The sequence below is a fragment of the Lynx canadensis genome, chromosome C1, assembly GCF_007474595.2.
Source record: "Lynx canadensis isolate LIC74 chromosome C1, mLynCan4.pri.v2, whole genome shotgun sequence".
Classification (NCBI taxonomy): Eukaryota; Metazoa; Chordata; class Mammalia; order Carnivora; family Felidae; genus Lynx; species Lynx canadensis.
In genome coordinates this window covers 214782377-214805897 of record NC_044310.1, presented here as the reverse complement: position 1 = coordinate 214805897, position 23521 = coordinate 214782377, and the positions used below count along the sequence as shown (strand labels likewise).

At 55.9% G+C, this 23521-nt stretch overlaps 1 protein-coding gene across 1 annotated transcript in view; it reads right to left on the bottom strand.

Annotated features, from left to right (window-relative positions):
- The window catches only part of MROH2A (maestro heat like repeat family member 2A), a 43670-nt gene that overhangs the window by 609 nt on the left and 19540 nt on the right, over window positions 1–23521 (bottom strand). The window contains exons 18-39 of the mRNA XM_030326115.1: window positions 20794–20913; window positions 20408–20530; window positions 19255–19407; window positions 17738–17860; window positions 16721–16800; window positions 15181–15286; window positions 14282–14377; window positions 11630–11734; window positions 10857–10980; window positions 10165–10283; window positions 9163–9315; window positions 8604–8758; window positions 6472–6631; window positions 6199–6392; window positions 5715–5852; window positions 5136–5250; window positions 3683–3829; window positions 3345–3527; window positions 2731–2886; window positions 1171–1302; window positions 422–524; window positions 99–164 (exon numbers count right to left, since the gene is read on the bottom strand). Coding sequence (XP_030181975.1) covers window positions 99–164; window positions 422–524; window positions 1171–1302; window positions 2731–2886; window positions 3345–3527; window positions 3683–3829; window positions 5136–5250; window positions 5715–5852; window positions 6199–6392; window positions 6472–6631; window positions 8604–8758; window positions 9163–9315; window positions 10165–10283; window positions 10857–10980; window positions 11630–11734; window positions 14282–14377; window positions 15181–15286; window positions 16721–16800; window positions 17738–17860; window positions 19255–19407; window positions 20408–20530; window positions 20794–20913 — 2851 coding nt within the window. The remainder of the gene's footprint in view (window positions 1–98; window positions 165–421; window positions 525–1170; window positions 1303–2730; window positions 2887–3344; window positions 3528–3682; window positions 3830–5135; window positions 5251–5714; window positions 5853–6198; window positions 6393–6471; window positions 6632–8603; window positions 8759–9162; window positions 9316–10164; window positions 10284–10856; window positions 10981–11629; window positions 11735–14281; window positions 14378–15180; window positions 15287–16720; window positions 16801–17737; window positions 17861–19254; window positions 19408–20407; window positions 20531–20793; window positions 20914–23521) is intronic.

Here is a 23521-nt window from a genome sequence, read left to right as displayed (position 1 = left end):
AACGACAACAAAGGGTGCGCTGGCTCTTCCCCAGGCGCTTTCTCTAAATTCCCCGAATGAGGTCGAGGACTCCGTATAATTGAGTCTTCTCTACTTACAATTCCGTAGTGCCGGAAAGTCCAGTTTCTTCAGGTGAGGCGCAGTCATCTGCTGCATAATAATTCCTAAAACGAGAGCCAGCGAGACGCTCATCACACAAATATTAGGCCAGCGGGAGATTCCGTTTGACCTTAGGAGGTATCTGTTTAGGATTCCGCTGAAGACGCCTAGCTGAGAATCAGGCAGGTGTGCAGCTGGGTGTGATAGGACAGGTGCCGGGGGACTTCCGCCTGAGTCTGGCCCCTCCTGGGCCACCTCCCGCTCCAGGCCTGGGTGTGGCCCTCAAGGTCCCGCCTGCATCCGGAGACATCTGCTCGCTCACCTGCCAGGTCGCACGCAGCAATTCTGATCCTTGGCAAGTTACTATTAACGTAGGTCATTGTTTCTAGCAAGAAGCTATAGAGAACAGCAGGCTTTTTCTGAGTCTGCAAATAGACACAGGATGGACAGAGCCATGGAGGATGAGGCCTTAGAGATGGGCTGCTCACAGAGTGGGTTCCCATCTGTCTGATGCGGGAGGGTCTGCCCAGAGAGGGCAAGTGCACATCCCAGCATCGCACAGCGAATTATTAGCTGGGCAACTTAGGGACTTTCAGCCCCCTGTTACCTTCTGTCTGACCCAGAGAGGAGATCACATTGGCCTTTAGACTCTGTGGCTGTCCCATACCATAGCCACTGGCCACACGTGGCCCTTGAGCACTTGAAACGTGACTGGTCTGAATTAAGTGTCAGGTGCCTCCTGCATTTTGAAGACCGTACCCCCAAACTGGAACATACCCCGTTAATAATTGGCACATTGATTGCATGTTGACATGACGATGGTTTGGATCTACTGGGTCAGATAAAATCTATGATTGTTTGGTTTCCCCTCTTTCTCTTCTCTTAACATGGCTACTAGAAAACGTGGGGGTATGCGGCTTGCGTTATCTCTCTGTTGGACCGTGCTGGCCTTGACGCTTCACGCCTGGAAGGTGAGCACATGGTCACGGGAGAGAGGTCTATGGCAGCCGTGACCCAGAGCCCCAGGCCCCGGGCGGCCCTCCAACAGGCCCACGCCCTCAGCCTCCTCACCGGGATGGAGCACAGCATCATCTGGAAAACAGTCATCTCCTCGGCCGCACTGGTGTTACTTCGGCCCGGGCTGTTCTCCAGGGCCTTCCGGCCCCAGAAGTGCACACACTGAAACATGGTGGTCATGCAGGCCTGGAGGGGCACAGGGCGGGGGATGGCAGGGAGGGCGCCAGGCAGACCGAGGGGGTTCCCACAGTCTGGGGGTAGGGGTGGGGATGGCAGGGCTGGCGTTCCGTCGAGAAGCCCGGGGGCAGCCCCGGGGACGTGTACCTGCGACCGGAGCCCCGCCAGCTACGCAGCACTCTTGTCCCTCAGTCAGCAACCTCCGTGCCCTCAGCAGCCCTGCCCAGGACCCGCCCCTCTGGGAGATTGGGGTCAGGGGCCTGGCAGGGACAGATAGGACCGGGGTGAGCTTTCTCATTCCCAGACCTTCCCTGAGCACTGCAGCAACCGGGCCCCCCGGCCTCCGGCCTCTGACAGGGTTAGTTCACGGGAGGATAGGCTAGGAGACTGGGCAGGGGGGTGTGGAGAGGGGTTGGGGTACCTATTCACCAGGGACACGCGGGGCCACCGTGTGCCTGGAACCAGCCAGGCCTTTGCCTCCCTTGTGGCCTCCCCAGCCCCCACCCCTCTTCGCCGTTCCTTCATTAGACCCTCTCGGCCGCCTTCCCAGGCGTTGCTTCCCTGAGGCTCACCCCGCAGGACAGCTGCTGATACAAGGTGAAAGACCAGCGGGAGCCACTGATGGATTTGTGAGGAGAGAGTCTCTGAGGGCTGAGAGCTCATGGGCTGGGTCACCAGAGTCCCCGAGGCCGAGCAGGAGTCAGGAGTGCCCCACGGGATGCCCCTCAGCAACCCACAGGTGCCGCCAGCCCACCCCACCCCGCGTGGACACCCGCAACCCTCACCAGGGCGGGACTCCCGGGACCCCGGAACTGGAGACTGAGGCAGTAGTGGAGCGTGAGCTGCTGAGTGCCCCACAGCTCTCGGGGAGGGGACGGAACCGCCCCTAATCTCAGCCCCCTCTCCCCGGCCCCCCGCCCCAGTCCACACAGGAAGACGCGTGGAGAGAGAAGACAGTGGTCAGGGTCACGGGCCCGCACGGGGTGAGGGGAGGCGGTCGGACAGGCAGGGGCTGTGGGTCTCCCCTGCGCTCCCCACGCCTGAACGGGCAGAAAAACCGGCCCCCCCGAGAGGGAGGGGAAACGGGCCACTGAGGAGGGATTTAAGGCAAGTCTGGAGCGTGAGCGGGTCATAACACCCAAGGGTGATGGTGGCAAGCTGTGGAATCCGCTGGAAGGAAGAGGAGGCTGGGCAGAGGGTGCCTGCAGGCCGTGACTGGGGGAGAAGACCGCCGTGCCGTGCTCCCCACAGCGCCGAGATGCCTCAGTAGGCCGGTGGGTGGGTCAGCCGGCCGGACCCCCTCCCCAGCCCCGCGTGAGGAACGGGGCCGACCAAGAGGGACGTGGGGAGGGGCTGAGCCCGCAGACCCGCCTACGTTCTCCTTTGGGGACCAGAGGTCCCCACGCTCTGGGCCACAAAGAGGAGGGCGCGTCTCACCTGGGCTGCCTCGGAGCAGGGGTCCCGGCAGTGCAGCATGAGGGGAATCCAGGCTTTTTTCACTTCCTCCTTGAAGAAGTGTTTCTTAGAGATCCTGACCAGCTTTGCCAGCTTCCCAAACAGGATGAAGGCTTTTAAACGCAGCAGCTCACTCTCCTGTGGTCGACATGTACAGACGAGCCCTGAAATTCAGGACACAAGAAGCCCAACGAAACCCCAGCCACCTGCCTCTCCGCGGACCCTTTGGGCTGCCTCGGCCCCCGCAAAGGCTTCTGGATCATTCCCTCAGGATGGCGGCCCTCCGCCCGCCACCACCCAGGTGCCCAGAGAGCTTCTGCAGGCTTCGAGGCATTAAGAGGAGAGGCAGGCTCACACCCTACGAGCAGGGGAGGGGTCCCACGAGTCCTAGAACCAGAGGTTTTGTTTTTCTTTTGCGGGATCCCAGGATCGGCTAACGGATGCGCGGGCACCAAGTCAGACCTGAGGCCCCTCCTGTCCCAGAGCACGTCTTTTGTCCTTTCTTACGGGGATAAGAGGTGCTCGCCGGTGTGTGTGGGCACGTGGGAAGCCCCCAGCGAGGGCCGGGACCGAGAAAGGCCACGATCTAGACTCACGTTGTCGAAGAAGGCCCTGCACCGCTCGGAGATGATGCCGAACGAGGACCCCACGTCGCCCTCCCGGAGCTCAGCCAGGATCTTGGCCAGGGCCTCCATGCCCTCGGAGGTCACGCTGGTGACCACGGGCTCCCGCAGGGAGCCCAGGCACTTCTCCAGTAACAGCTTCCGGTACTGCCTCACCTGGGGTGCGGGTGGGGGAGGGGGCCACGAGGAGCTTCAGTCCCCACCTGGTTCACCTCCCCCATCGGCCAGAACACGCCAGCCCCGGGCCCTCAGCCCCCCCCCCCCCCAGGCCCTGCACCCTGGGCCCCTGAGCTCAGGGTCGGGCGCAGGACCTTCTTGGGGGCACCCAGGGCCATGTTGCCCAGGGCACGCAGGGAGAGCACCCTCAAGGCCTCGTCCTCCTGGTCCACGCCCTTCTCCAGCATCAACACCGTGGGCTTCAGCAGCTTCTCCTGGTACAGAACTGGGTCGCTCATGAACTAGAAGAGAGAACTTTTTACAGTCACCGCCCGTATAGGCCCCTTTCTCAGCCTCAGGATGGGACGTGTGATGAGACGCAATGCACAGAATGGTCTCTGCGAAGAGGAGAGGATTCGGAGCCCCAGCTCCCCGGGACCAGCTCTGGGCTCCTCTGCTGGCCGGCTGGGGCCCCCGGCAAGTCACTTAGTTCCTCCGAGCCTCCGTGGCCTCGCCTGTAAGAAGGGGCTGACACCAGTACCTGCCTCACAGGGTGGTCGGGAGGCTTCGTGGAGAAATACACGGGAAAAACCTTGTACGTTGTGACCTTACGTTCATTCAGTTACCCTGACAAAGCAGCCACCGTGTCCAAGAGCCGTGCCTGCTGGGCCTGGACAGGAGTGCACGAGGAGCGTGAACTTCACTCATCTGGGACTCCGAGAGTCACAAGGGGCCCAGCGCTCAAAATGCCAGGACTTCGGCCAACGGGGACCCCTCTGACGTGTGTGTGTGCACGCACACGTGTACGCACACATGAATGTGTTTTCGATAAACCTAAAGAGGGGCGCCTGGGTGGTTTAGTCGGTTTAGCGTCCAACTGCGGCTCAGGTCATGATCTCAGGGTTCGTGAGGTCAAGCCCCACGTCGGGCTCCGTGCTGACGGCTCGGAGCCCAGAGCCTGCTTCGGGTTCTGTGTCTCCCTCTCGCTCTGCCCCTCCCCCACCTCTCAAAAATACACACTAAAAAAAATTTTTAAAATAAACCTAAAGAAAACGAAACACCGAATCGGTGACTCCAAAATGGGAAATGTACTATCCAACCTTTTACAGAAAAAGGTTGCCAATGCTGCCCTAGGTGATGTTGGGCTCCTAAAGCATGTTGGGCATTATGCAGCCAACACAATTTCTCCTAAAAGCTTCTGGCCAATTCCCTCAGGACCCCGAAAGTGCCCCAACTGCACAGAAGGGGAACTGGACCCCAGCGGCCATCACACCCTCCCCCGGTCTTCCTGCCTGGCAAAGCCCCGTTGACCCCTCAAAACCTTCCTGGGAGGCCTCCCCCAGCACCACCGACCCCGGCGAGAGCCAAGGTGCCCTCATCCAGGCCCCTGGGTGTTGCCGGCACTCAGCACAGCACGCCTCACTTAGATGCACACCCCGGATCGTGTGACGAACCAGTGAATGAACATGTCCCCTACGGGGTGGGACAGTCTCCTCCCCCTGACTCAGATGCCCCTCAGAGCCTGGGCTCTTGCCCCAGAGAGGAGCTGGGGGGGCACCCCCCAGCCCCCACCCCAGCCCACCCAGCCCTCCGCGCCCTGAGCCTCACTTCCACGCAGACCGCCGTGCTGCTGATGCGACAGCTGAGGACATCCGAGTCCATGCCCCTGAGCACCAGCTCTGACAGCCGCTGCCTGTAGCCCTCCATGTTCCGCATGCAGAACCTGCAGGGGGGGACAAGGCCAGGGGGCCGGGAGGGCTGCTCAGCCGCTGCCCTGTGGAGCTGCTCTGGGGCTGGGCGCCCGGGGGCCATGTCTTAACCTCTCTGGGCCTCTCCCTCCTCACCAGAGGGCTTTGGTCAGGGTTTCGCTGGAGTACCCACTTTTCATTTCCTTTTTATAAAAAGGGACTCGAATGAGGGCCACTCATGAGTGACCTGGACCCAGGAAGAGCTCTCCGCCTGCCCCCTGTGGCCTCGAGCGAGCCCCACCCTGCCTCTGACCTCACGTTTCCTGCCTTGGAGGGGGAAGGGTTGGAATAAAAGATTCCCTCTGCCCTATCCGTTGCCATCCCAGAGTCCGGGACATGGGTCGCCTCGGGAGCGAGGCGTGCAGCCGTGACCTAGACCTCCAGCAAGGAGACGGCCCCGCAGGTCCCACTGCCCGGCACGGGGAGCCCAGATGCCCACCTGGCCAGCAGGCCCGCGCCTTGCAGGAGCGTGGAGCTGGTCTGCAGGAGGCTCCACACGCCCTGCTCCTCCAGCGTGCGAACCAGCTGCTCGCTGCTGAGTCTTCTGAACAGAAGCTTCATGGACTTGATCGTGATCCTGGAGGAAGGTGGGGCTATGTCTCGACGAAGCTTCCCCCGGGCGCCCCCAGGCACTGAACCCGGCTCAGAGAAGAGGGGGTCCCCCTGTCCGCCGGGCCGAGCTCAAGGGACTAAGGGCGATCACGTGGCAGAGTGGGTCCTCGAACAGCAAAAACCACACCGTGCTGGACTGATGTGAGGGAGGGTTGTGGGATCTGCTTCCAGAAGCTTCTCCCCATCAGGAGAGGACAACGAGGCCTCTTGGTGGAGGTGACTCTTGGGATCCGTGACTTCCCAGAGGCGACGTCCAGCTCGGGCCCACTGCTTTGCCCGCCATACCCACCCACCCCCGCCCTCGAGAGCACCTCTGCAGATTGATCTCCTTGGGCAGGGTCCCCATGTGGACGAGTCTCCACGTCTTGAGGACAGGCGACACAGCCTCTGGCCCCTGGCTGCCGCTGAGCTGCAGCAGGAGGGTGTAGATGAGGTCGGGGAAGAGGTCCAGGACCTTGTCGTCCATATCCATCTTCTGGATGAGGAGGTGAATGGTGCACAGGGTCTGCAGAGACAAGGGCTGAGGCGTCAGGGCTCCTACTCTGAGCCCCCAAGGAGCCCCGGGGCCCGCCCCCGTGACTCACCATCAGAGGGTCCACCGCGGCCAGGCGCCAGATGTCAGCTTTGGAGGTGGCATTGGCCCTGGGGGTGAACCTCGCCTGCAGCCGGCCCATCAGCCCATGGAGCATCGTTCGGGCAAAGGGCACGTTCTCGGCCACGGCCAGCCACACCTCCGTCAGGTGGCTAACCAAAGACAAGAGACAAGGACTGTGGGTCTCCTGCCTCGTACCCTGGCAGGTAAGAGCCCCTTTGGACCCCCAGGCGAGCCCCTGAGTAGGGGTTAGACTCCGGAGGCTGAACATCAGGGAGGTGGAGTGAGCTGCCTAAAGGTTGCATAACTAGAACCCAGGTCCGTGACTCCACATGCTGCTGTCTTTCTCTGCCACACCCCCCCCCCACCCCGGGAAACTGCGGCTCCACCACTAGGTGACCTTAGAGGCACCTGCCAGGCCTCCTGTCCGATGATTTTATAGGTACGTCCAGCAACAGCTGCCAAGGACCCAATCTGTCGGGCCCTAAGCAGCTTGCAGATAGCACAGCGCCTCCTGCTCCCAACACGCCTTTGAGGACGATGTTTTCATCTCCGTAGCGCACAGAAGGGGGCAGGAGGCCTGCAGAGGCCAGGCAGCCTGCCAGACTGCATTTGAAGCAGCTCCCCGCCCCCCAAGTCCAAGCCTGTGGCTCTGCCGAGAAGGGAAGGTCCCCAGGATAGGTTAACGGGCCGGGTGTGCACAGGTGCAGGGGAGCGGGGGTCTGGGGGGGCTCTAAAAGGGCTAAAGCGGCAAGTCCGCCAAGATCCAACAGAACAAGGAGAGGTGGACACGGCCCGTGTGAATCCACAAAGCCAATCACACGCGTGCGGGAGGTGGGCTTGGGAGGGCACACGACCCGGTGCCCGGTGGCGGGAACCGAACGGAGGCGTGGGCACGTGGGCTTATCAGCAACCACTTCTCATAAAGGAGACGTCGGGGTGTAAGGGACAAGAAAGCAGGACCTCAGCCTGCGACGGCAAGAAACAACCGCGTGAGCCTGAGGGACGACCTGGGTTCCGGAAAATCTCAGCCTGGCCGCCACCCCGTGAGACCCTGAACACAGTCCCCAGCTCTGCCGTCCCCAGATTCTTGACCGTGGAAACTGAGATAATAAGAGGGGTTGTTCTGAGCTTCCAAGGTGGGGACAGTTTGTTACACAGCCATAGCTCACCAGTATAGCAAAAGCCAGCGTGACCCGGGCCGCCGAGATCGCCAGCCCGACGGAGGCCACACAGGGGCCTGCACAGCACACCCCCCCCCCCGCCCCGCACTTGGCACTGCTCCGAAAGCCACCGTCCCCCATCAAATCAAGCAATCCGCACTGCCCTCCGCCCACAGCACAGCCAGGCCTGCCTTTCGCCCGGGCCAGCCCTTGAGGTTCTGGATCTGAGGCCTCTCTGCTCATGTGACAGCTTGCTGGGTGACACCTGTCCCCTCTCCCTCCACCAACGGTCTCCAGGCCTGTCTTTGCTCCGCAGCCTTGGCTGCTCTGGGGGCAGCGCCCACCCCTTTCTGGGTTGTGCCCAGGGAACCCCGGTACCATCGCAAACACACGCCCCGGTCGGGCGAGACGCTGCCAGCTGCCTGTGTGACACGGTGACAGAGACGCGGGGACTCAGCAGTCCGTGAGGATAACACCGGGAAGCAGGGGGTCACGAGGCCACCTGAGGGGCATGAGGTCCTGCCAGGTCATCCGTTGGGCACCTGGACATCCCCTCTCAGGGCAGCACTTGGAAGGACAAAGGGACAGGGTGGAGCCCCTCTGAGGCCTGCCCGGGCCTTGGTGGCCACGTCCTCAGGCGTGTCCTAGAGCGGCCCAAACTCAGAGGGCGCCCAGAGTTCTGTTCTCCACAGAGAAGGAAAGGGCTGCCGTGGGCAGGGTCCAGAGGGGACGCCTGAGAAACTGCGGGGTCTGGACTCCAGCTCCGTAGGACGGACCTGTGACCCTGGGGCTCTAAGTCCATGGTCCTCAGGGGCCACGCCTCCCGCAGGAGGGGCAGGGAGAGCGTCTGAGCCAGCCCAGGGTCAGACGTGGCACCACTCAAGGCCCCGTCCTGAGATACGTCGGTGGTGGTGAGGCGGGCATGGCCCGGGGGCTGTGGCTCCCTGTCCGGGGCGCCCACCTCTCCATGGGCAGGGGCTGCCTCAGGAGCGATGTGAGGACCGTCTCCTGGTGGTAGTGCGCCAGCAGGAGGATGCCCTCGATGAGGAGACGCCGCACTTCCGGGTGGTCCGCCACGGGCAGGTGGACCAAGATGGCACCCAGGATCTCAGCCACCTGGGGAGGGGCGGGGCATCACCGGCACAGCCCGGGACCCCACGGCGTCTGCCCTCCCCCACCGCACACCCCTCCTCCAGGGACTCTCGCCCAACTGGACAGCGGGCAGGTTAAACCACCAGCTCATCTTTTGGTCTCTTCCCGGATTTTATCATGTCTTCTATGTGGGGGTCAGTATGCTCGGGGAGAGAGAGCCATGGGCGTCTGGCCCACTGGCCACTTACTAACCGGGCTACCTTCAGCGTGTCTCTTTCTCGTTCCAGAACTCTACTTTCTCCTCCTCTTTACAACCAAGGGTTTGGGGAGGCCTTCTCAGAGAGTGCGGCCGGGCCCTTACGTGTCCCTCTAGCCTAGGCGCCCCGGGCAGCCCCAGGTCTCAGGTGGCCCAGCCACAGCTCTGTTACCTTGTCCTCCAGCTCCTTGGCCCGCCTCTGGAGGAAGGTGCCTATCCAGGTGACGGAGGCCTTGTCATGCCACAGGTCCATGGCCCCGACGTTCTCACAAAGCTTCCGGATGAGCGAGACCACCTCGTCACAGTTAAACTGCATGCAAACCACCTAGGACCAGAGCACAGCCCTCCTGGGGTTCAACAACCAAGTTTCAGGCCAACGCCCTACCCCCACTTGTCATCGCCGACGCCCCCCTCTTCCGCCCGACACCGCAGCCCCAGCCCGGGCCCCCGCCATCTCTCAAAACATCGCCAGGGCCTCCTACCCGTCTCCCTGCCCGGCATCTCACCGGCCCCCTCACCAGCCCGCTCGGGATGTTACTCCCCCACCTCAAAGACTCACAGCTCAGTCCAGCTTTCACAGGCTTCTTCTGGAAGGTTCCCCAACCTCTCCCACACCTCACCTACCCGACGCCGCCCACCCCACCTGAACTCTGTTCAGGAAGCTTCACCCGAACGTTGCCCATGTTTCCTTCCCTCAAGCTGTGCCCTGAGCCCTGGCGCCCCGTGACTTCATCCTGCCTCCCCCCACAGGCCCCCTGCTCCAGAAAGCCACCTCGGCCCCCTGAGGTGGAAGTGACCCCGCCCCTCTGCAGCTCTGAGAGTTTGGGGGTCTAGTGTGCCCATGGGCCAACACCGCTGTGCAGGATCCCGAGTTTAATTCTTCCTGGGGCCCCTCCACCCTCAGTGCAGCACATCATAGGCATGGAGACGAGGTAGGTGGGGACTGTGGGACTGTTAAGTGCCTATTATGTGCCAGGCATCACAGCGGGGAACTTACATATCGCACACCGTTTAGATACAGAGGGCGTGGGTTGGACCAAAAGCCATGGGGACTGTGATCCCCTGGAGGAGGATGAAGCCTGTGTGGCCAGGCTGAGCAAGGTCCCAGGCCTCAGACATGGTCCAGGCACTGGAGTCCAGCCCAGGAGCCCACACGACCCTCCCAGCGTGTCACCTTGGCGATTCTGGAAGACGCACTGAAAATCTCCTCCATGTCCAAGCCCTGGAGATCCTCCTTACATTTTGCAAGCTCCAATTCCTCGGAAGGGCCCCACAAAGAGCAGGTCTGGCTTGCTGCGGGGAACACAATTTTAGACACGATCAGAAGGACGAAGGACCCACCCACAGGCCACGTCAAAATGGCTTCCTGCCCTGGCCCATGGGGTTGGGGTTAGGGGCTCCCTGGCTCTGAGGGCCTGGACCACCGTCCAGCATCTGAACATCCCATCTCTTCTTGCCTTTGCTTTCGTTGCCCTGTCTCCCCACACCACCTCTGCACACAGCTCAAGTGCCTGCTTTCTGGGAGGCCACCAGCTAGTGAGCCAGAGGCAGAGTCTTCCCTTCTGAAGGTCACCACCCCGCATGTGCCCCTGAGGTCATGTCTGGCCGCTTCTGCTGTGTCCTTGGTATCTTTGAGCTGTCGTTTTCCCAGTGAGGCCCCTTAATACCCAGGCCTTCCCCCGGTGAGTCGTGCCAAACCAGGGAGCCTCTCCTTCCAGAAACTTCCGTGGCCTCTCAGCAAGCTCTGCATCCCCTCCATTACCTCTGCTGGTCACCCTTGTTTGTCTATACAGAGAGGCCACGCTCCCCTAGGATAGCCCCACAGCTGACACCCCTCCCAGCCTCGATGTCCTCATGTCTCCCTACCATGAAGATCCAGCAGGCTGGACAGGACATCCATCGAGGCCATGCGGGTTCTTGTGTGTGAGTCACAGGTGCGAGGGGCAATGAGTCCAACCAGCGTGCCAAACTGCCCCAGCTTCAGGGGGATCTGAGGGACAGGAGACCTCAAGGCTCACACCCTCTGTCCATCCATGCACACCAGGGGCGGCATAACGGGCAACCAGAGAGGGGGAGCCCTGCTCGAAGGTACCCCAGCGGGGCGTTCTGGCTCAGGACCTGCCCCTCCGGCTGCAGGCCCAGGCTCTATATCAGGGCACCTGCCTTGTTCCTGTAACTGAAACCTGGGTTCAAATGTGAACTCCCCCCCCACCCCCGCCCTGCCAACCTAGCTGTGTGGCCTGGGCAGGCTGCTTAGCCTGGTGCCCTCGTGTTCCTCATCTAACGGAGCCTCCCGTTTCAGGGGATGTTGTGAGAATTATGTCAGAAAATCCAAGCGATGCCTTCTGCACAGCGTCTGGCCTCAAACCTAGCATGAGGGTAGGCCCCGGCCTTGCTTTCGCAAGTTCGAGCCCGGCGTCAGGCTCCATGCTGACAGTGCAGAGCCCGCTTGGGATTCTCCCTCTCCCTCTCCCTCTCTCTCTCTCTCTCTGCCCCTCCTGCACTCTCTCTGTCTCTCTCAAAATAAATAAATAAATAAACTTAAGAAATAAAGTGTTCCCTCTCCTCAGGGATCGAGACGGGAACTTTGCTGTGGGTGTCAGAGCAGCAGGCTGGGGGATCAGTGCCCCGGGACTCACGCAGACACCGACGCTCTGCACGTGGATCTGCAGGAGACGGAGATGGAGGTTCATGGCCTTCTCCCGCTCCCCTTCTCTCTCCGACAAGATCCACTTTTCCAGGAGCTGTGGGTAGAGCCCAGAACACAGAAGGGGACATTAAAATCCCAAGGCCAGCCTTTCCCAGCTGGTTATTGCCCGCCTGGTCTCTCCCACTCAAGACTCTGACTTCCAGAGGTGTTGGGTGGTTCTGGATACTTCTGCCTCTCCTTCCGGGCACCCCTGCAAGGGAGATGCGGCTGTGGACAGAGAGTCCACAGTCCCCAGCTATCCTCACCAAGATGGCGCCTGGCTGATGCGTTCGGCCCCGTTCCAAATGTTTGCCTGCAGGTGAAGGAGGCAGGATCGTCGCCCACCTTGCACCCCAGGGCCTTAATGTTCACACATGCGGTAGCAGTAGCAGCGCATGAGGCCAAACTACTACAACTCGGAGGAGAAATACATCGATGGTGAGATTCCGAGACCTCAGTACCTCTTTCTTAGAAACTGAGGAACAAGAAGATGGAAAATCAGGAAGGGAAGAGAAAACTTGAACAACACTACCAACCAGCTTGGTCTAACTGATGTTTAGGAACACTCCACCCAACACAATATACAGGTGCACACAGAGCCCTCACCAAGATAGACCATACTGTGCAACAAAATAAGTCTCGGTTGATTTAAAAGGATTTGGGGCACCTGGATGACTCCGTGGGTTGAGCAACTGACTTCGGCTCGGGTCATGATCTCGCAGTCAGTGGGTTCGAGTCCCGCCTCTGGCTCTGTGCTGACAGCTCAGAGCCTGGAGCCTGCCTCGGATTCTGTGTCTCCCTCTCTCTCTGACCCTGCCCCACTCACACTCTGTCTCTCTCTCTCTCTCTCAAAACTAAATAAACATAAAAAAATTTTTTTTAAAGGATTCAAATTATACAAAGTATGTCTCCAGACCACAACGGATTTAAATTAGGAATCAAAAACAGGAAGATCTCTGGAAAGTCTTCCAACATTTGGGAAGTTCTAAATAACCCACGGGTCAAAGAAAAAATTAAAAGAGAAATTAAAATGTATTTTTAACTGAAACAAATGGGAACACAACGTATGAATATTTGTAAAATGCAGCAACAAAGAACAAAGTCAGTGCCTCATACTATCTGATCTTGGTCATAAGACTTATTATAACTAACATTACAGTAATCAAGATAGGATGACATTGGTGTAAAGACAGACAAATACATCAATGGAGCAGAACAGGTACCAGATACAGACCCACACATACATGGCCAATTGATTTTTGACAAAGATGCAAAGATAATTCAATGGACAAAAGTCTTTCCAACAAATGGTTCTGGAACAACTGGTTATCTGTGTGTAAGCAAGCAAACAAACAATTTTTTTAACGTTTATTTACTTGTTTTTAGAAAGAGCATGCATGCATGTGAGCACAAGCAGGGGAGGGACAGAGAGAAACGGGGAGAGAGAGAGAGAGAGACAGAGAGAGAGAGAGAGAGAGAGAGAGAGAGAGAGAATCCCAAGCAGGCTCCATGCAGAGTTTGACTTGGGGCTTGATCTCACAATGCCATGAGATCATGACCTGAGCTGAAATCAAGAGTCAGACACTTAGCCGACTGAGCCACCCAGAGGCCCCCAAACAAATTTTGATCCATACCTCACACCATATACAAAACCTAACTCAAAATGTTTCATAGACTTAATTATAAAACTGGAAACTACAAACTTCTAAAAGAAAATCTTTGTGAGCTTAGGTTAGGCACAGACTTCTTAGATATAACACCAAAACCATGATCCATTAAAGAAAACAAATGATAAATTAGATTTCATCAACATTTTAAAGCTTCTGTTCTTCAAAAGACACTATGAAATCAATGAAAAATACATCACAGACTGGGGGGAAATATGTGTAAATCACATATCTTATAAGGACTTGCTTTCAGAATATATAAAACCTCTGAAATCTCAATAATAAGAAAGCAAACAACCCAATTAAAAAAAAACTAGCCAATGCCCTTCAAAAATGCCAATATTATGAAAGATAAAGACTGAGGAATTTTTCCAGATTAAAGCAGATTAAAGACATGTGGCAGCTAAACACATTGGGTAATCCTGCTTAGAGCCTAGATGGGGGAAACACCTATTGGGGATACTATTGGGACAATTTGTGAAATTTCAGTATTGGCCATCAATTAGAATACAGCATGGTATCATCAACATGAAACCTCATGATTTTTATCATTGTACCATTGTTATATAAGAGGGCATTCTTGTCCTTGATGTTTGCAAGTAACTCTCCATGGTTCAAAAAGTGTGTGTGTGTGTGTGTGTGTGTGTGTGTGTACATGTGTGTGTTTGTGTGTACAACAAGAAAGATAAGGGAAGAGAAAGAGAGATAAAGAAAATGTGACAACTGGTAAGAACTATGAATCGAGGTGTGAAGGGTATACAGGAGTTCTTTGTACTGTTTTTGCAACTTTTCAGCAAATCTGAAATTTTATCAAAATACAGTTACCGAAACAATTTTTAACACATACCCCTGTTTTCCATAGAATCTGGCCCTCAGACCAGCTTTCTGGGGGGCGTGGCCATCCCTGGCTCTTGGCCCTCCACCAAGGAACTCACATGTACCATTTCCTGCAGCCCTTTGGGGTCCAGCTGCCTCTGCATGAGGCCCTCCATCAGGTGTTCCAGGGCCTGAAGCGCATTTGCGTACAGGGTCTATGGCCAAGAGAGGAGAGCACTGGGCAGCAATGAGGGAGTGTGCACAGCCACCCACCAGGACTCTGCAAGGACCCGTGCCAGGGCTGGGAAGTATGAAATGATCTGAAAACCACCCCTTTACCTCTGCTTAGACTGGGTTCTTTACACCCAAATTCTCATGTGACACACAAGACCACCTCTGAAGAGGAACCCATTTTCCAAAGGAGGAAACTGAACTCCCAGAATCCAGTTCTTCTGACTCCCCATCCAGGACCAGGACTTTGAGGCAGAAATGGCTACCTGTCCACAAAAGATTTGTCCTCCTTCTCCACCTTGTTGCTGGGAAACAGCCATCCAGTCAGGAACTACATTTCCCAGCACCCCTTGCATCTAGGCATAGCCATGTGACTGAGTTCTGGCCAATGAGAAGCGGGCAGAGTGGCTCATACATCCTCGACACCCTTTCTCATTCTCTCTTCCTCTACTGGATGTCAGTACCCAGGGAGACCTTGGGCCACGCATGGAAGATAGTGGGGTCTCTGCCAGCCTCGGTTCCTGAATAACTGCACACAGCAGCTCCCTCTCCACCCCCACTGCCAGCTGGACTTGACTTGAGTGTGAAATAAATCTTCTTGTTAAATCATGGAGATCTCAGGGTTTAGCTGTTACAGCAGCTAGCATTACTTTATACTAACTAATAGAGCCTACTGCACTTTGCTGCACTCACAGGTGGTTGGGGATGGTGGGCTCTCAGCACTGCCCAAGTTATTGGAAACTTCTAAGACCTGACCCAGAAAATGAGGTGGCCCAGAGGGACGTACCTGAATGGACTCATTGTCCTCTAGTGGGGGTTGAAGAGAAATGACAGAGTGAATACTGATATCCATCAGTTCATTGTTTTCCTCTGTGGAGTAGAAAGGCTTCAGACTGCTAAGGGAAGAAGTGGACAAGAGGGGTGGTCAGAGGGGGACTGAGACCCAGCCACCCCACTGCTCAGTCCAGGGTGCAGAGGCATGTCACAGAATGAGGGAGAGACCAGCTTCCTCGGTTGAGGGTGCAGGCATGCATCCCTCCCCAGGTGCCCTGGCTTCACCGGGTCGCCAGTATCCAGTGACTGTGTCTGCGATCGATGGGGAGGCCCAGGGACCAAAGGCCAGCTCTCTTTCTTGTTGCCTGCTCTCAGCCTCTCCCTCTCCTGCTCAGAAATATTCCACTGCTACTCCCTGGCCTTGACCATGGACTCTGCCTCAGAGGCTGGCCCTGGCCCAAGGGCTTTCAAGCCGAATACCTGCACCGGCAGCAGAAACATCACCTTGGTGCTTCTTAGAAATGCAAATTCTCTGGCCCTACCCCAGAGCTACTGAATCAAAAACTCTGGAGAGGAGCCCAGCCGGCTGAGCTTTAGTGAATTCTCAGGGGTGGTAGCTGGCTGCCCGATGGGCACCCTTCTCCTATCCCTTCATCAATAGTTCCCAAGCCTAGGTGCTCACTAGCATTACTTGGAGAAGCTCTGAGGTACCCAAGGGCCACAACCAGGCTCTAGGGATCCTTATTTAAAGGTCTGAGGTGGGGCCAGGATATCGGTATTGTTCACAGGTCCCCAGCTGGCTCTACTGTGCCTCCCTGGTTGGGAGCCGCCATGCCATTTTAACTTTAAATTACTGCCCCCCAAAGGGGTCCTACATTTCACCCTGCTGGGACCTCCAGCTCCTACCCAGATCGTCTTCTTTTGTGTAAGCCCAGGTCAAAAGCCAGATGCCAATGCCTTCTGATCTCCCCTGTTGTATCAACAGAATTGCATCTTGTTCATAGCCCTTTCTTCTTCTGGCCTCAGATTTTTTTTTGTTATTGCTGTTCACCCACAAATACTCAGCTCTGACCCATGATTCCTTCTGCATGTGTTCATCTTACCTCCGAGTCCCCGAAGACATGTGTGTGAAATTTATTTCAAATCTGCCTACGTGCTGCCTCTTCAGGCAACAGGTGGTTATGAGACTAAACACTGCATCTGCCCCGACGGGTGCAGAATTCCCAGAGACCACCCGGCCACTCTAACCACTGATGTTCCATAACTTCTTTCTCTTCCCTACCTCCCCACCAGTGAATGGACGGCTCCAGGAGGGCAAATCTCAGGTATTATATTACTTTGTATTAACTGCATCAGTACCGTATCAATAAATGAATTCCCTGACCCCACCCAACCCAACTAGATGGCCCAGCCCCCAGGGCTGCTGCCCGAGACCCCTGCTGCAGAAGCAGGGAGGCAAAGTGGGTGTGGCCCCCCAAGGAACACTGAGGGGTGGTCTTGGACTTTGCCTCTCCCCACGGAGACACCCGGGCCGGAACAGGGGCCCAGCTCACCTCAGGTGCGAGAGGGCCTCTATCGCCATGGTCCGCACAGGAGAAACCAGGCTGTCGGTGGGTTCCGCCTTGATGGTGGCCTGCCCGGCACAGCAGGGCGGTGAATGAGCCACCCGGAGCCCACCAGAGAGGACAGTGAGTGTGGGGGGGGCTAGCGTCCAAGGCCTGGCACTTTGTGGGGTGCGGACACCCATACCACGTTCGCTCTTTTCAGGATCACGTGGCCTTTTAGCATTTTCGGGGGGGCAGCAAAATCCGGTGTGAGAAGGAGGGGGGCTCCAGACAGACCGGAGCTTCTCGCTCAGGCCCGCCACCTGCTCGCCGTGTGTCCTTGGGCAAACTGCCTCCCCCGCCTGAGCTGTCACGTGTAAAACAGTGCCCGGCTGGCGTGAAATGACACACGGATCGCTGCCGGCCCAGAGCGGGAGCAGGCGTGCTCATTTCCTTCTCGGGGCCTCCTGTTCCACCCCACGTCACTTCCCTCGGGCACAGCTTCCAAAGCAGCTGCGGTGCTTTCCAGGGGCCCAGGGCATCGTGAGGGAGTGGGGAGGTCTGGGGCTGAAGGGCTGTGGCTCCCACAACTCTATCAGCCTCTGTCACGGCTTCTTGCCTTCAGGCAGTTGACATTTTCTAGATCTTACTGAAGTTCGGAGCAAACAAAAAGAGCTCTAAGACCTGCCTGCGGCTGAATCTAGATCCCCCCCTGTGGAGAAACACACGGGGCCACCACGGGGCAGACCCGGGGGCCCTCTGTCTCCCAGCCTGGAACGAGCTGCTTCCGGGCACCACAGTATCCCTGGCCATCAAACCCTTTGTCAGATAGACAGATATTGTACTCGGAACTCCTTCAGTTGGCTGGAAGTGGAACCGAGACAGGGAGGGGCTTCAGTGACCCCCGTGGCCCCCTTGTCCCTCAGATGCCCTCAGGGACTCTGAAAACCTCTGAGCGAGGGGAAGCCGGTCAGCAGTCAGACCCCAAAACCACCCGGGAGCAAGGACGCCTCTCACCCGACTTACTATTATAATGCCAGTGAGGCTCATCTTTTGGGCAAATTCAAAGTCCTCCAGGTCCTTGATGTTCCCGATGGCATCGGTGACCTGCACCACACTGTTCAGGAAGGCCATTTTGAGACAGATGTCCTGCGCCCAGACCAAGAAGAGGGAAAGGAGGTAGCACGTCGGGAGTGAGCCCAAAGACTCAGGCTGCCCAAGCCACAGCTCTCATAAGGACCCCGCCACGGCATGAGGGCACTCCTTCCTCTGCGCCAAGGAAGAGGCAGAGTCAAGGGCACCCTGAGAGACGGCAGGCCTCGTTCTGTCCCTCGGCCGCCTTGCCCGAGCTTCTGCCACAAGGCCAGGGTGCCAGCCAGGTGCCGGACAAGGCACAGCGTTCTGAAAACGCCACCTCCCTCAACCCCCCTAAGGACAGCAATGCCGGTCAGCTCACACCATTCACCGGCCAGGGGCACCGTGCCCTGCGTGTCACCCAAGAGACATGTTGAGATAAAAATCTAAGTTGAGGGGGGCGCCTGGGTGGCGCAGTTGGTTGGGCGTCCGACTTCAGCCAGGTCACGATCTCGCGGTCCGTGAGTTCGAGCCCCGCGTCAGGCTCTGGGCTGACGGCTCAGAGCCTGGAGCCTGTTTCCGATTCTGTGTCTCCCTCTCTCTCTGCCCCTCCCCCGTTCATGCTCTGTCTCTCTCTGTCCCAAAAATAAATAAACGTTGAAAAAAAAAATTAAAAAAAAAAAAATCTAAGTTGAGGTAAAAATCGTTTTCGCCTTTACGGCATGCGCGAGCCTTGAGGACCTGAGGCTAAGTGAGATAAGCCAGCCACAAAAAGGCAACCCGAGTGTGATCCCAGTTAAACGCGACGCTTGTGGGTGTCACTCCAGAGAGACGGAGAGTGGGACGGGCGTTGCCAGGGGCTGGGGAGAGGGGGCGTGGGCATGTGTTCAGCGGGCCCAGAGTGGCCGTTCTACGGGACAAAGAACTCCAGAGAGGGCTGGTGGACTCGGCTGCACAATGATGTGAGTGTACTTAACGCCCCTCAACTGCGCACCTTAAAAATGATGACGATGGCAAATTGTGTTATGTGTATCTTGCCACAACTTCAGAAACAATAACGAAATAGATTTTGCTCCCTTCTGTGCTTCCCCCTCCTTGCCGTTCCAAGAAAGTAGCGAGCCTCTCTACATCCCTGAAGACCCCACTCCTTGTCTTGGGTCAGATGCCGGGAGGGGAGGGGGCAGAGGCGAGGGCTGAGGGAGAGAGCGAGGCCGGGAGGAGGGGGCACCTGTCCCGTGACTTCCGGGACCCATAACCGCCCACTTGGCACTGCGGTGGGGAAGGCTGTCCCCTACCTCCCCCTGGAGCCGAGAACACCCAGTTTGAAAAAAATGGGCTTCCCCAAAGCTGGGTGTCAGGTGGGACTCCTGGTGCCTACTTGGGGTGGGGGGCGGGGTGCTCGGATTACAAGGCAGGTGGCTCTCAGCCAGCCCGGCTCTGGGTGGGGGGGTGCAGCCTCCCGGGGTTACCTGGCAGCTGCTGGAGAAGTGGTGAATGATCTTAGCCGTGATGGGGGTGTCCACGTGGGTGAGGAGCATCTGGGGGTGGCAGTACGAGGCCACGCAGCTGTACATGACCATGAGGGCGCCCTTCACCGTCTCCCGCCTCCAGGGATGGTCCTTCTGCGAGCCCAGCCAGAAGAGGAAGAACCACCGGCGGGGGGGGGGGGGGGTGGGAGGGGAGGAGAGGGGGGTGTCGGGGTTCAGCTGGCCACCCCAGCTGCATGTGGACAGTCTCCGGTCACATGACCAAAGGAGCCACTGAGTCAGCAGAAGGTGCTTCCACTGATACCTTGAAACGCTCATTCATTCACTCATTTGTTCAACACACCTTTACTGAGCTCCTACACCTTGCCAGGCCCTGCTCTGGGCCAGGGGCTGTCGTGATGCCGGGATGAGGTGCTACAGGCCACCGAACCCACCACGGAGGGCGCGCAGGGCTGCCCGTGCCCTGCCAGGCCTCAGATACGAATCCACGTCTCAGATCCCGCTTTGTGGAGAAGCCTGGGATGCTCCTGATTCTCTCCATCCAAACTGCCAGACGCCCGGGGCGAGGGTCCTGGGTCAAGGCCAAAGCCTGAGGCATCGGGGACTCTGGATGGTTGCCCACTGGGGCCTCAGCCAACCTGTGACCCTGCGGCAGAGGGGCCCCCTCGAGCGGTCGGCCCACGGGCTGCCTTGGCCTGGCTCCTGGCTTCTCGGCTCAGTGGCCATCTGCATGCTTTTGCACAAGCTTCAGTGCTCTCTTCTATATGACAGCGGGCATGATCGCCCTGCACCCCAGTGCCATTGACCCGTGGAAATACCTACACTGAGTGCTACCTGAGCAGCCTCTTCGGATCCAGTGGGTGTGGGTGAGGCCTGGGACTCTGAATTCCCATCAGCACCCAGTGCTGCTCTGCGGAGCCCACGGTGGGCTAGCGCTCCTTTGTAATATCTGGGCCCTGAAAGGACGCACCCTGAAAAGCTTTGTTGGGGGGAGGCCTCCGGATCTCAGTCATTTCGGGGCCAGGTGATACCAGGGGGAGTTTGCTACTGAGATCTAGCAGGTACCTTGGCTGGTGCTGAAAGCACTGGTCTATGCGACCCCCAGAGACTTGACTGTGGAGCGAGGGTGCCTTACCCGCCAAGCCCCGATCTGCCAGGACTGTTCCGACTCCTGGATCCTCTCCTCAAAGTCATGGAGCACATTCAGCACTGTCTTCACCTGGCCACGGGCACACAGGCCAAAGCACAGAATCACGCCCTGCGGGCAGACACAGCCAGCGGGGGTGAGGGCAGAGGGCAGCAGCCAGAGGAGGAGCCCCTCACACGTACACACACACACAAGCACACGCATGGACGCCCCTATGCACACACAGGTCCACACACAGACACACACACACACACACACACCAGTACACATATGCATGCATGCTCATGCACACACAAGCTTCCACGCAAGTGCCCATATCCCCGAGGGACCAGAGGGGTCTGGTGGATGGGGGTGGGGCCACAGGGCACCCTCACCTCCCGGTCAAAGTCGTTGCCATAGTCTGTCTTGTACAGCAGATCCAGCAGCAATGTCTCTACCTTGTCTGCCTCCAGGCCTGTGGCCAGTGTGAAACCCAGGGCCCGATACAGAAAGCCCTGGAAAGGCACAGGAACAGAGGGAGCTTCGAGCCTCTCTACTCCACCCTCCAGGGGTTGCTGCCGTGGAGAGTTCCCTACATAACACTCTAGATTTCTTTCTCTAATGCACAGATATCTATGCATTTCGTACATTCTTTGAAATAAACATCGAGGTTATTCTGGAGCGTCGGACTGTTTGCGGGCAAGCGTATTATAAATAGTGGGGGACCAAATTTCCCTCCTATGGAAGTCGAGCCAGTTTCAACTCACACTAACCAATCTAGAACACCGATTTCCCCACATTCCTCTGTCACATAGGACGTTACCAGTGAGAGGCAGACCATCCACGTTTTCTTGCATTTCTTTGATTATTAGCCGTGCTGATCACCTTTGCACATTCTCACAATCCAGTCCCTGAATCCCTGTCTGTATTCTTTCCCCATGTCCTGTTGGCTCATTTCTCCTGTTTTCTCTTTTATTTGTAAGAGTTTTGTGTGTGTACTTGGAAAAATAACAAAAACAAACATGCATTATTTCATTTAACCCACACAGCATCTCTAGACTGTAAATGCAGTTGCTGTTTGGGGAGATGAAAAACCAGGTGGGGAGGGGTACAACCAGGATATAAAATCAAGCCTGGTCTGGGGCGTCTGGGGCGTTCAGCCAGTTAAGCATCTGACTTTGGCTCAGGTCATGATCTCTCAGTCCGTGGGTTTGAGCCCCGTCTTGGGCTCTGTGCTGACAGCTCAGAGCCTGGAGCCTGCTTCGGATTCTGTGTCTCCCTCTTGCTCTGCCCCTCCCCTACTCATGCTCTATCTCTCTCAAAAATAAACATTAAAAAAAATTTTAATAAAAAGGATATCTGTCCTTGAATTGACATCAGATAAGATCTTACACCTGCAGATTTATGTTTAGCTATAGAAGACTATCTGTAAGATACACTTGTTTTTTGTTATTTTACATACTCCCCTACAAAGGCTATCTATTTGGATAAACATAATTTTTGGCTGACACCTGTAAAACCTTTTCTCAGACGTCTTCATTGAGATATAATCCACATACCATAAAATCAACCCATTTAAGGTTTACAAATTTAATGGTATATTCACAAAGTTGGGTAACTATCATCATAATCTAAATTTAGAACATTTTTGTCACCCCCCCCCAAAGGAAATCCCTTGCCCGTTAGCATCACTGGACATTCCCTGCAGTTTCTGGAAACCACAGATCTACTTTCCATCCCTAAAAAGATGCCTATTCTGGACATTTCAAGTAAACAGGATCATATAATATGTGGTCACTTGCATTCCTTTGCATTTGGCTTCTGTCACTTAGCATAATGTCTTCAAGGGTCATCCTTTCTGTAACATAAATCAGTACTTCATTCCTTTTAATGGCTGAACAATATTCCATTGTATGGATAGACCATGTTTTGTTTTTTCTTTCATCCACTAGTGGACATTTGGGTTGCTTCTGTGGTTGGCTGTATGAATCACACTATGAACATTTATGTATAAGTTTTTGTGCGGATGTATGTTTCCACTTCTCCTGAGCATGTACAACTAGGAGTAGAATTCCTAGGTCATATGGTAACCCTATATTTAACATTTCAAGGAAATGACAGACAGGTTTTCAGAGCCGCTGCCCCATTTTCCATTCACACCAACAATATTTGAGTGTTCAAATCTCTCCACGTTCTTACCAATGCTTCTTGTTGTCTGTCTTTTTTCTTATAGTCATCTTAGTGGGTGTGAAGTAGTATGTCCTTATGGTTTTGACTTGTGTTTTCCCTAATGGGAATAATCTCGAGCATTTTTTCACGTACTTATTCACTCTGCATGTACCTTCTTTGAAGACATGTCTGTTCATATCATTCGCCCATTTCTAAACTGGCCTGTCTTTTTGTTATTGAGTTATAAGAGTTCTTTATATATCCTAGATACAAATCCCTTATTAAGAACTTAATCTGAAAATATTTTCTTTCATTCTTGGGGCTGTCTTTGCACTTTCTTGATGGTTTGATTTTCAACATAAGAGTTTTTAGTTCTGATGATGTCCGACTTAATCTATTTTTCTGTCATCACTTGGGCCTTTAGTGTATCTATCTAAGAAGGCCTTGCCCAAAGTCAGTTGACAGTAAATGTGAGGTTTATTTCTACACTCTCAATTCTATTACCTCACTCTGTCTGCCCATCCTTATGCCAGCACTGCATTGTCTTGTTCACTGCAGTGGTGTGTAAGAAGTGTTGAAATTGCAACATTTGAGCCCTCCAGCTTTTGTCTTTCTTTTAATCATAATTATGTTGGCTATTCTGGGCCCCCTGTATTCCCACATGACTTTTAGGAGTAGCTTGTCAATCTCTGAAGAAAGAAAGAAGAAGGAGAGAAGGAAGGAAGGAAGGAAGGAAGGAAGGAAGGAAGGAAGGAAGGAAAGAAAGAAGAAAAAGAAGAGAAGAGAAGAGAAGAAAAAAGAAAAGAAAGAAAAGAAAAGAAAAGAAAAGAAAAGAAAAGAAAAGAAAAGAAAAGAAAAGAAAAGAAAAGAAGCCAGCTGGGTTTATGACAGGAATCACAATGAACATGTAGATAGATTTGGGGAGCGTGCCATCTTGACTATCTCATCTTCCAG